At 35.4% G+C, this 13890-nt stretch overlaps 1 protein-coding gene across 12 annotated transcripts in view; it reads right to left on the bottom strand.

Moving 5' to 3' along the window:
* CEP128 (centrosomal protein 128) overlaps positions 1-13890 on the bottom strand; it is a 378971-nt gene that overhangs the window by 240283 nt on the left and 124798 nt on the right. For 11 of the 12 annotated variants that reach the window (XR_006604280.1, XM_004739137.3, XM_013058015.2 and 8 more), the window contains one exon: positions 13415-13579. The exons of the other annotated variant lie outside the window; for it this stretch is intronic. Coding sequence is in view for 10 of the 11 variants with exons in the window: in XM_004739137.3 (XP_004739194.1) it covers positions 13415-13579 (165 nt within the window). In the remaining variant the exon portion in view is untranslated. The remainder of the gene's footprint in view (positions 1-13414; positions 13580-13890) is intronic. 12 annotated transcript variants of the gene reach the window in all.

The raw sequence follows: 13890 nt of genomic DNA, 5'->3' as shown, positions 1-13890 counted from the left end.
AAAAATCATTTCATCAATGACGATGTAGACCTATAGACCCTCTGAAGCTACTGATGTGTGCTTGGAGGTTCCTTCTATGCATACATAGACCTCCAGAATGCGGCTGTATTCTCACCGGTGTGATATTAATAAAGAACCCTATCAGGGTTACTGAAGCATTTAGAGGACAACTGAAATCCAGGGAATTCACAATGATGTTCTAACTGTTCTTCCTTTTTTCATTTCCTTCAGAGCCAGCTTTCTTCCATCAACTATCCACTATTTCTATATTTTGATATTCCTAAAAATGTTGATATTATCAGAAAAGGCACTATAAATTCAATCTCTTTAGCAAAGACTGAGAACTTCATTACCCACTTCACTATCTTTTGAGAGACAGTCAGCAGGCTAGGTCCAACTGACCTCCCTTTGAAGTAAAACTCACAGAGAGTAACAGAATCACCAGAACTATAAACTCACATGGACCTTTGAGATCAATTGTTTTAACTACCTATTATTCTTTCAAGAATCTTTTATGTGACATTTCTGGCAAATGGTCATCTGACCCTCTACATGAACAGCTCTAGTTTCAATGAATAAAACCGTTGACAAAACCATAACGTCCTTTCATTTGCCTAAGTGCTGTACTCAAGAATTAAAGTGGATAGATGGATCCCCTACCCTCACTTAATCATATTCCAGGTAAATCCATGTTCTTTTATTTAACTGGGTTTCAGACACTGCACCACACTGGTTCTCCATCTGCGTGTGCTCCAAAACCTAAATCTAGGAGTTAAGTAAGCTCTTCCAGACTTCTGTACCACTCTGTATTGACTTATTCATTCATTCAACAATTTTTATAGAAAGCCTACTACGGTAAGACATTCTCCTGAGTACTAGGGACAGAGTGAATAATTAAGGCTCCTGTCCTTATATAGCCAACAACTATCTCCATGAAATGTCATCCCTTTCATTTTGCCTCATTCTTCTGGCTTGAGAATACTTATCTGAATACTATATTGTTCCCAATAAATTAGCTTTTTCTCCCAGTTTCATGTTTCAGAAACAGCTCTACAAATGGAACTAGCACAGCTCATTCTGAGGGAGAAGTGGAAAACTGGCTGGCTGACATCAATCCAATCATCCTGTCTGATTTGAGGATACATGGATTAATAAGGGGAGATGATAATATTTAGGCACTATTATGAATAGTAATTGGTTTTCTAGAGAATTCAGAAGTAATTCTACAACAAGACTAATCAAAAGCCATCTTTTCCTATAGAATTAGAGGTAACTCGAAGTATTTTAGAGACTGTTTAGGAATTTGGAAGAAAAAGTGGCTTTGGGGCACAATGAATAGGGCAGTGGACTTCCAGGAATATGGAAGACACAGTTAGTCCAACTTCAATGTTTCAGCATGAATGGACATGTATGTCAAGGTCATGGCACCACAAAAGGAGCCTCTCTGTGGGGAAGAAGATGGGATTAAATAGACAGTTACAGATGAAGCTGACTATAGCAGTCTGTATGCTCCAAAAAGAAAGATATCCTATACCATGGCTGAGTTTGAGAAAGAACCTTAGAGAATAAACTCAACCCTAAATTACACAAATGAGGAAACCAAAGTTCAGATAGAATAAATAACTGAACCAAAGTTAAAGAGGTCATAACCCATAACTTGAGTCTCCTGGCTCCTGACTATGTGCTCACTATTAAAATACCAGATAAGTTGAGTTTTTAAAATTGGAATTTAGAAACCCAATGCGAAAAATTCAGGAAAGTTAACAGCCAGTTATGAGGGGACTAATACAGCCATAAAGTAGAAAGAATAACAAAAAATACTTCTGAATATATATAGTTATAAATGAAATACGTGACGTAGTGGGAAATTCAGAACAGAACACACACACACACACACACAAAAGAGAGAGAGAGAGAGGAACATCAAGCATGCATAAAAAGCCTAAGCTTTTAGGGGCTATCTATCTAAACTAGAGATGTACCCTATGTACACATAAAATCTGCTGTTGGCATTTTTAATCAAAAAGTATACTAATCACACAGTAAGCAAGTTATAGTTCCATTGTCAAGAGAGCAAAGACTTTATGAAGCTTCCATTTCAGGAAAGGAAAGGATTACACTGTTGACATTTGTGTCTAAAGCAAATTTAAAAAAAAATACTGTTCACAATGTCTTCAAACACACATATGTGCACACATACAATGTTGACTGGCTTCATCAATGGATCTGCAATTCTAAGGATGAGAAATTCCTCTACTTATATATTTATGTTGCAGCACACTCTTTACAACTCAGAACATTCACTTTCCCAAAGGCTGTAAAGATTGTAAGGAGACAAAATCTTAAAGGAAATAGAACTTCAATAAACTAGAGCATGTCCAAAATATTATCTCCTTGGCGAAAGTTTGTGAGATCCCTTCAATGTCCTAAGAGGCCCAGAAGAGCCACTTTATTTGCAATACAGCTGGCTACAGGACATGAAAACAGGTCTTCACATACCTAACAATAAAAAAGCTTAGCAAATAAAGCACATTCACATGACTAAATAAATCATTAAGTACAAAGCTACTGTTAAAAAAAAAAAAGCTACTGTTATTCCTTTATTGAAAACTAACTTGAATAAGCAAGTATGACAATATTTCAGCCCCAAGGTCATCTTTAACACATCAGCTGTGGGTGAGGGAGAGACAGGATGAGAGGCAGAGAGAAATAAAATTAGATTAAAGGCTAGAATTAAAACAAACAATGTAATTCAAAGTTATTGGAAGCATGGCATGTTGAAACTATAGACCAGCACATATCACCTAAAAAGTTTTGAGAAGGAATATTTCTGTAACTCAAGATAACTGCTATGCCTAAGCCTTAAATCCAGGACACTAGCATTACAAGGCAAATTATGAAACTATCCTGAACAAAAATTGGATCTGTCCGGAAGCCATTTATCTAACTCTCTAAAGAAAGCTCACATTACTTTCACCAACAGAGTTGACTCAACTACAAGGAAGTTAAGTTACAATGAAATGCCAACCAAGGCAGAAACTGCAGAACAACTAAAAGAAGGATCTACTGTGGGTATTACAGGGTATCTGAAAAGAGTTTCATCTAGAAAATTACCACACTGTAGTTCAAACTGTCTTACAAAACAAGAAGCAAATAAATAAACAAATAAAACATTAAATCTTGGCCACACCATAACTACTTTTTGCAAACTTGTTTCTTAAAAATACAAGTTTTTATGTGACTGTGCACTTTTTAAATTCAAAGTATGGCTGTACATTAAATGTTGAGATTGGTATTTAAAAATAAATAAAACAAAACAAAAAACCAAAGCAGCACTTCCAAAATCAACAGTTCAGATCAGTTTGAAAAAGTCTCCATGGATCCAACCTATGTATATCCTGTGCCCTTAGTGAACCCAACACTACTTAGGAACAAAGAGGACAAGGGAAGGTCATAAACTGAATTTTTCACCCATTATAAAAGTGCAATAACATGCATTTTCTTCCCCACCCATGCAGATATTGTAACAACAGATAAGTTGAGCTCTAAGAATGATAGGAATATCTGCCCCTTCTCTTGCCCCCCGGCACTTTATAGGAGCTCCCTCTAGGGTTCCTACTACTTTGTATGTCTTTTATGTCTGTCTCTTTAGCAGACTGTGAATTCCTATTGGGCAGAGATCTTATTTTTTATTTAAACATCCCAGTACCTAGTAGAGTGTCTCAGATAGCAGTCAATCGATAAATTTTTCTGAAATATACATGTCCTTGTATGTTCCATTCATTCTGTGAGCATTTTGTGTGTGCGTGCTCTATGGGCCCAACAGAATAGACCCCAACAATACGACAATGAAGAAAACAAAATCTCTGAACTCAAATGACTTCTTATGTTTCTGAAAGTTTGCTTTTGCAATAAATCAATCAATGAAATCATTGAGGGCAATCATCTTGTCAGTAACAGGTTACTGTAAATGGCAAGGCCAGTTGATGTCACAAAAGCGAGGGCACTGCCAGGGGTAGGAGTAAAGAGATGCAAAACAAGCTTTAAGGATAGAACTAGTAAGATCTATTAATGAATTAAGTACAGATTCATGTGTGAATGAATGAAATGCTTCTTTATATGTATTTAATAAGCAAAAGAACACTGTAATTCCTACTAGAATATTGGTTTCTTAAAATAAAAGTGCTATTATTTTGTGGGTTAGATATTCTTTTTTCTCCTCTGTAAGTAGATGCTTTACACTATTTCCTTCAAAGAAGGGAAAGAAGTTACAATTAATAGTATGGTAAGAATAAGAGCTGAAAGCATCAGTAAAACAGAAGCACTAATAGAAAAAAAGTAAGGCATAATTAGAACATTGGATATATGATTTGGTACATATTAAAATTGGGATATGAAAGAGTTTCCAATCCATAACCTAGTCTTAGGCAGACATAGAAAATTTATCCATAAGACAGAAACCAAAAAAACACAAATTCAGATTTAAACTCCTAACCCCACTTAAGGAAATTATTCTTGCCTCAGGCTTTTTAGTATCTTTTTCTAGAAGAATATTGAGCAATACAAAAATCATTGGCAGCATAATCAGAAAGGTGTCAGGACATGTATTGGATACATTCCTAGAAATTAATATTCAAAGTCGGAAACAAAAATACCACTGAAGGGTATTTTATGCATTCATTAAGTTTTAGGACCATTTTGCAATTATTATGTATTTCTCTTAAGTCAAATGCTAGGAAACAGAAATAACGTTAGTTATTTAAAATCAGCCACTTTTGATGCATTTCTTTTTCTGAAACAAAATACGGACAAGGAAACAAACAACCAGAGTTTCAAATTATGCATTTGGAACGAACACTGTTTAATTTTCAAAAGATAAAAATGTATCATTCAGCACCAGAGAAATGTTTATAAGCTTACCGTGTCTTTAAAAACCATCGGGACTTATTCTCTTTTTTTCTTAAAATATACTTAAGCATTCATTTATTCTTAATGAAAGAATATGGGGGGAAAAAGTTAAGAACAAATTTCCAAATAATATAACTTATGTTAACAATGACCACCTCCTGTTGTTTTCCTAAAATTTACAGACTATTGCTCACTTGACATTAAATGACAAAGTGGATAGAGTCACTTTAAACTGTGATTTAAAAACAAAAACAAAACACCCAACCTCACTTAAAACAAACCTGGACATTCATTTTATGTTCTCTTTTAGGGTCTAACCAAAGCAAGCAAGCTAGGACCGCTTACCTCCCAACAAAGCACTGAAACAGATAAAATACAGGACACTTCATGCAGCCTATTCCCCTTGGCTTTCCACATCACAACCAACTGCATGTACCATTATTTAGCCTAACTCCTACACTATGGCGATCACTCACAATCTCAAAATTAAATGAAATCAAACTAATAGTACAAGATTTTAAAGGTAAGTGTCCAACAAGACTGCATTCCTCTAAAGCCTTTGTAATTTTTTCAGGGGCTCAATGAATTAAGGATTAAATGGCAGTCCTCTTAAATCGAGTCCAAATCAGGGATGAAAAATTTGCAAACTTTGACTTCACTCATTATATTCATTTAAATTCAACCTCTTTGATTGCAAATGTTGGTAGAAAAGTAACTGCCAATGGAACAGAGTTTGAAAATGCGTCTCCACACTTACCTTCCATTTTGGAAAGTAGAGACCACATGTACTTCTATACAGCCTTTATTTCTTGCCCCGTCCTCTGCCACAGCTGTATGTATAACTGCCCCCTCCCCCTAATCACTGCATAGTCACTTCACCTTTGCATTTTAAAACTGTTTCTTAAAACCTGGCATAGATTTTCATATACGGTAAGGACTCTGATGTTTTAGCCAACTCTGTGAAAGTCAAGGACTACTCTGGATTTAATGACTACAAGTGGTTCAATTAAAAGCACTTTATAAGTAACAAATACAAAACAAAGCATATAATTCTACCTTTAATTTGACCATCTTATCTTCATTTTTTTAATATTTTTAAAGATTTTTTAAGAATTAATTTCATATGGGACGCCTGGGTGGCTCAATGGGTTAAGCCGCTGCCTTCGGATCAGGTCATGATCCCAGCATCCTGGGATCGAGTCCCACATCAGGCTCCTTGCTTGGCAGGGAGCCTGCTTCTCCCTCTGCCTCTGTCTGCCATTCTGTCCGCCTGTACTCGCTCTCTCTCCCTCTCTCTCTGACAAATAAATAAATAAAACATAAAAAAAAAAAAGAATTAATTTCATAGGAAATTACTCATAACAAGTCAGTCAGTGTTTATATTTAGAGTATCTAGTTTAAATTTCCCTCCAAATTAATACAGGGTAGCTACAACTTTATTCTCTCTATTCTACTCACACAATTTAAAATAGATGCTGCACTAAAGAAAGAGTAAGTCCTGCCTAAAAATGTCCGAAAGTATAAACACTAAACACTAAAGTAAATGAAAGAAGTCAGCAGCTCATTTGCTTCTATTTCTTTCTTGCTATTCGGAAAACAAAAAAAATAAAATCAGAGAATTCTGCCTTCCACAAAGAGTTCTTAGAAAAAAAATACAGAACTGTGACTCTATAAAGTAGTGAATACTTTATAGACAGCTGACAATCGTATATATTTTTCCATATGATGAAAAATACCAATCCTGAACAGATGAGAACTGAATTAGAACTGAAAATTGATTCATTTTTTCCTGCCACAGATATATTTTTTCCTGCCACAGATATATTTTATGTGGCAATATCAGGTTTTAATTTGATTTTTCTAACAAAGTCACTGATGACTTCTTTTCCAAAATTGGTGTCAAGCTAAAAAAATTAAAGAGTATATGGTAATCTGTTGAATATAATAACCCTAAATTTAAATTCAACAATATGAGTTCAATGAAAAGATACAAATGTGAGTCATTTTGCTGGCAGTAAATAAAGGGAAAAAAATAAAAGGAATTTGTGCTCATATCCTGTTTCCACCACAAGCTATGCAATGTTGGACAAGTCACCATTATACTCGCAACCTCAGTTTCCACCATCTGTAAAAATGGGCATCATAATTACACAGAAGAATTACCATTTTTCAAAGATCATTATATATTATTAAAACAAATCCCTTAAGTGTTTTTATCCAATATAATAAAAGCTTTAAAATATCTGCTACATAGGGTGCCTGAGTGGTTCAGTGGGTTAAAGCCTCTGCCTTCGGCTAAGGTCATGGCCCCTCATTGCGATAAGGGGGGAGCCTGCTTCCCTTCCTTTCTTCCTGCCTGCCTCTCTGCCTACTTGTGATCTCTGTCTGTCAAATAAATAAATAAAATCTTAAAAAAAATTTTTTTTTTTAAATCTGCTAGGTGTCACTTCACAAATAATTTGAATAAAGCATTTCAAGGGAAGGAACAAAAATATATGTTTATGAATTCTGATCTACTCAATACTTAGACTCCTATAACCACTATAGCCTTGGATGTCACAAAATCTGTGGCCTTAAGGTATTCCCTAATTGCGTAATCACAGTTTCTCTCTCCTGAAAAAATAATAGAAAAGAAGCCTCTTGAGAGAATTCAGAATACTACATAAATTAGCAATAATTATACAAGCTAGGTAAGAATCCCAGATAACCTATATAATCTATATACTGGTTCTTATAGGTGCTAGTACAACAGGAAAAAAAAAAAAATAGAATTTGTAAGCCTGATTCCTATTTCCATTTCTACCAATGGACAGCTAGAGCACTTGGGCAAGTCTCAATTAACTCTTTGGGCCAGACCTGCCTCATCTATAAAAGAAGATGGTGGAGGGCTAATATTGTTAAAGGTTCTTTTATACTTCAGAATTACACTGATGGTAAATGTTCTGGGAAACACCACCTCTGCACAATATTCCAGTACAATCTTGTAAACACTGAGACCCTGCTTATTAAAAATAAAAGCTAATATGTAGATTTTTTTTGTGGGGCAGAGAAACAACCTACTAAAGAATCTTCCAACACTGCCAGGGCATCTGGGTGGCTCAGTGGGTTAAGCCTCTGCATTCGGCTCAGGTCATGATCTTGGGGTCCTGGGATCGAGCCCCGCATCAGGCTCTCTGCTCAGCAGAGAGCCTGCTTCTCCTCCTCTCTCTCTGCCTGCCTCTGTGCCTATTTGTGATCTCTCTCTCTCTGTCAAATAAATAAATAAAATCTTAAAAATAAAAAAGATTATCTTCCAACACTGCCATGGCTAGTTATAACCACAAGGCATGTGTACCCATGTGACAGCATCTCTCATAATGGGGGAAGTTCTACATATGGTTGTGATTATGGGCGGAATAAAGGAGAAAAGCAAAATGAGGAGAGTGGATACCTCTGGCTTCCTCCAGGTTTGGGTATCTAGTAGCAAGAAGCCTGTCTGCATGATTTTCCTTAGAATTAAATCAGTAACAAATACAAATGAAAGCTCTAAATATGGAAAGCACTGGATCATATAGGAGAGAAATTACTTGATCTGTAATTTTAAAATAGAAAACACACAGTAATGTAATCAACAAGAGAATGCCATATTCACCAGATAAAATATTCGGTGTCAAATAAACTTGATTTTGAAAAATGTTCAAGGACACAGGCAAATTCAGAACACAAAGCTGTGCACGGCAAATAATCCCAAATGGGATCTGTGTATCTGAGTGTATAGAAAAGAACCCCAGAAAGAATTTTACCAGAACTTGAATGAAAGAACGTTAGGTGGCAAGATCACAGGTGAGTTTTTAAACCTTCCTTATTACCTAGGGGCGCCTGGGTGGCTCAGTGGGTTAAGCTGCTGCCTTCGGCTCAGGTCATGATCTCAGGGTCCTGGGATCGAGCCCTGCATCGGGCTCTCTGCTCAGCAGGGAGCCTGCTTCCTCCTCTCTCTCTCTGCCTGCCTCTCTGCCTACTTGTGATCTCTGTCTGTCAAATAAATAAATAAAATCTTTTTAAAAAATCTATTTTATAATTTTTAATGTTCCCTTTTAAAGAACAAAATATTTTTCTAAACATAATTTCAGAATTTATTAAAATGAATATAACAAAATAATAAAATTACTCTTTCTCCAACATCTGAAATTTAATGTCTCCATTAGTCTACATTGGAGATAGGAAAACAATCTCAGAACATTACTATCATTACTATCATTTCACTAATTATGAAAATACCTGCAAAAATAGTGTATTTTTTTCATAAAACAGCCATGCTTCCAAAACATAGGGTTCAAAGAATAGACACAGTATAAACAGAATAATCTACAAAATAATATTCTCTTAATTTTAGATACCATATTTATGTCTAAAATATCATATACATATGTTTGAAAATTAAAAACATTTAATACCTAACACTACAAAATTACTTGGAAAGTTCCACAAGGATGACCAGTATCATTAGTAAACTCACACCTACTTTAATAAAATGTTTTTTAAGTTGGATCAGATACAGGTCTGTATATATAAAAGACATATAAAATTTTCACTATGTGAACTTTGATGTTGACTTGCTAAGCAAAAATGGCTTAATCATATGCTCTTTTGATGATTCAGATTCCAGTGAAACCAATAAAAATATATTTCTGATAAAACAAACAGCATTATGAGTTTCCAGGTAAATGCCAGAAGAACAAAAAGATTAATATTAATAAGATCCTTTTAGAACAAAAGAAGAAATCAAATATTTTCCTTTAAAATTTTAAGCAAAAGGAATATTAAATTTCAATGACACTACAAAGTTCTATCTAACATTTCATGAGAGCTTTTTCCCTAGTAAAAAGTTCATAATAGCTTTAAATGCATATGTAAATATTCTGTGGGTTGTATAATACTTGTTCTCTTTGTCATGTAAAATTGAAAAATAACATTTGATATTAAACCAAAATCAGATGTTGGAAAAATGCATCTTATTATCTACATATCTACATATCACCACTAAATACATAAGGAAAATATGTTACATTAGTTATTCTGTACACATATACCTAACAGCAATCTTTTACTACTGATTCATGTTGCTGATGGTAATGGTTTTATATGAATTTTGATGCAATTTTAACATTTATTAGCTTACCAAATAATAACGTGACAAGAAACAAAGACCTAAAGTAAGCAGTCAAAATAGTAGCATGACATTTAAAAAAAGAGGGGAAGTGCCACTTACGCCACTAAGATGAACATGTGAGAATAATGCTATGTTAGGTAAACAAGAAAGGCTTCCCTTTTGAATCACATTTGAAATCCCCTCAATCCATAAGGCCCCATTTATCAAGTTCAATGTATTGCTTACATAGTAATCTTTGGGTTACAAGTCATAGGGCTTTTTTTTTCCACTGAAAATATATTTTCATCTTGTTTCCCTGTTTTTATTTTCCACAGTCTGCTGTAACACCCCCCCACACACACACATACACAATGTACATATACCCACAGGTTATCCATATTTTTTATCCTCATATTATATGTTTTTGCAAGTATGTATATATGCGCGCACATGTGCGTTTACACACACACACACACGCACACATCCTCTTTATCCACAATTTACTTACAAATTATCTACTGTGTATCTGGCTCTGTGCCTGATCTTGGAGATGGAAAAACAATCAAGATTTGGTTCCTGTCCTCAAATAGAAAACATAATTATAAAACTATCTACTTGTTTGGTTTGCTTGACACACATGCCTTCAATATCACCTGCTAATAGAAATGCCAGTTCTTTTCACAAGGGAGCCTCCTCTGGGGGCCATCTGTCTCAAGTAGATTCAACACAGTCTGGTTCTAAACTTCCAGTCTGCATAGTTCATCAGTAATTCTTACTCCCAGTTCCCTGGCCCTTCACTACCTAACATTATTCGACAGGACCACAGGCAATCAATACTGGCTGATTGGTTGATTGCTTGGTTGAACCACTAATCAGTATTTATTTGGAAACATAACAATAACAAAATAATGGCATTTACTAATTGATAGCTTATTATATATCAGTTACTCTGCCAGGCACTTTATATATTTTTTTCACATTTAATTCTGTAACAGAGGAATCATCATACCTTTTTAAAGATGATAAAACTGAGATTTTGAGTTTTAAAAAACATATAGCTAGAAAATTACGTACACTCAAATGTTTTGCCCATAGCCACTAACGCTATGCCACCTCTCAGAGAGAAGAGCGCTATCTATAGATGGGGAGCCCAACCATATTTTGATTCATATGCAACCATATACTAAGGCACAGGTCAACATAAACAGCTAAGTGAATCCGAAGTACTTAATCATGTACACAAAAAACAGATCTTAAAGGAAAGCAGCCATATAAGCTATATATATTTATTTATACATGTACTTTATATCTATATGTATCAATATCGATATCAATATATCTTTAAGATTATTCAGCAGTTTATTCAGCAGATTCCAGAAACATCTTTTGTCTGCATTAGCACACACTGTCAAGACTGGACTCTACAGTTGTAACAACTGAAAGTGATTTTGTTTTTCATGATCTGGCTAGGAGCATTCAGTTGCAAATCTGTGTCTTATCTGCAACTGAATGCTCCTAGCACCCAGTAGGAGGCCTGCCACATACTGGATGCTCAACACAGAGCAATGGAATACAATCGTTAACTCCTAAAACTTTTTTGTAAGGTGAATGTTCCACATATACGAATATGTGATAACATGTATATATTTAGAACATCACAAATAGAATCAGTGAGGAAACATATATTTTAAGCAGAACAAGGTAAACTCACATCCCAACATAAGAAATTTTCACCATTATTTCTTAAATGCAAATGCGTAAGTATAGAACACATTAAAACAATCTTCTGGTTAGAATTTTAATTATGGAAAAGCTGGAAAACTTAGCATTGTCTCCACAGCAACTACATCCTGACAGCAGATCCATTGGACACACTCAAAACCAAACAGGATGGGGCGCCTGGGTGGCTCAGTGGATTAAGCTGCTGCCATCGGCTCAGGTCATGATCTCAGGGTCCTGGGATCAAGCCCTGCATCAGGCTCTCTGCTCAGTCTCTCTGCCTGACTCTCTGCCTACTTGTGATCTCTCTCTCAGTCAAATAAATAAAATCTTTAAAAAACAAAACAAAACAAACAAAACATAAGAACTAAATTGCAGCAGTTGTCAAGACTGTAGGCCTTAATTTAGCAACTTACTAATTTAGCACATTTAATCATAAACACCAAACTTATATCTTACTTCCTTGATTTTAACAACTACTAGAAAAGGAAAAAAATATACCTATAAAATATAATGAATTTTACAAAAACATAAAGAGGAAAAGATCAGTAAAGCAGTTAAGGAAGTTTCTTCCTAGAGGTCTGTGAAGCATTTTATGATACCTTACCCAGTGGTGGCACCTTACTCACACATGTAACCTTATCAGCTACCTGTCTATGTTGTCTTATCCTCCTACCAGTAAGTTCTTTAATGGTCATCTTTACATGTGACTTCGATCATACTCAACTACAAATCCTTTTGGAAGTTGGTGGAAGAGAGATATTCTAATTGACTTTTGCCATAAAAGCAGTGACTCTCTGAGAGTCCCTAGTTTTCTACACAATGCCTGACAGCAGATACTCAAATCACACATCTACTGAAAGGAAAGCAGTAAATCTGCCAGGAATGTTCCAAGGTTACCAACCTTCTTAAGCTTCGGTCTCTGCAACTGCAAAAATGAATTTAATAAAGTATCGACTTCATAAAATTTCATAGAATTACCATCAGCATTGAAAGTGCCTCACACATGGTGAGTACTTAACTATTACAGGTTTTATTTTGAGCCTCAGTTTCCTCATGGGTTAAAAGGGATCAATGAAATCTACCCCAGAGAGTTGTGAGATCTAAAAAAGCACACATACATCAATCAACTGGCATAAATGCCTTACATATAACAGGTCCTCAATAAACCAGAATTCCTTTCTTTGCTACCTTGCCTCTAAACTCCTATTTTAAGATCCAGAAGAAATTTAAAAATCAAATGTAGTAGAAGGTTAACCGTTTGGTTGAAAGACTCAAAATCCAGCATTCTAACAAACTATCACTCTTTTTGTGGCACCAATATAACTTTCCCATGAAAGACAACAATTACCATTTATTAATACATAAAATAGGGGCAGCACCTGGGTGGCTCAGTCGGAGAAGTGACCGATTCTTGATTTTGGTTCAGGTCATGATCTCAGAGTTCTGAGACTGAGCCCCACATCGGGCTCTGTGATGAGCCTGTAGGCTGCTTGAGATTCTCTTTCTCTTCCTCTCCCTCTGCAACCCCCCCGACCCCCATCTGCGGGCCTGCTCTCTCTCTCTTAAAAAAAGAAAACTGCATAAAATATATTCTATAAGAAATACTAGAAGAAATCTGAAGAAGTCTTTAAAATTAGAATTCATTCATATTTTTACCTTTTCTTCTAGCTGGTCCTTCAAAGCCTGATATTTTAGCTTCAGTTTTCTATTCTCATTTTCATTCTGGGTTAATTCATCTGTCAGCCTATCACACTGTGACTTCACCTTCTCTAGCTGACAACGATGGACTTTGGCTGTATTCTTATCTTCTAGGCTTTCTGCCTGAGAAAAAAAAAGGAGAAAAGAGAAAGTCCACTGGCCACAGCCAAACTGTACCACAAAAAAATTACACGTTATCAGTGGGCAAAAATGTCAAGAGTTTGCTCTAAGCATCTGTACATAACATACACACCATACACACACAAAAAAGGAAATGCTCCTAGCATTTATTCAATCCCTCCTTAGCGCTTACTGAGCACTTACTCAGTGAAAAGTGCTACTAAGTGCTGAGATAGCAAATATGAACAGTAAGTGGCCAGATGCATCTATCAATTCTACAACAATGAAGAAGTGCTTAATGAAGGCAGAAGCAA

Source organism: Mustela putorius, unplaced genomic scaffold (genome assembly GCF_011764305.1).
Source record: "Mustela putorius furo isolate JIRA1106 unplaced genomic scaffold, ASM1176430v1.1 tig00000129_pilon_pilon_pilon, whole genome shotgun sequence".
Classification (NCBI taxonomy): Eukaryota; Metazoa; Chordata; class Mammalia; order Carnivora; family Mustelidae; genus Mustela; species Mustela putorius.
Note: the sequence above shows the minus strand (reverse complement) of the source record. Positions and strands in the feature narration are given on the sequence as shown.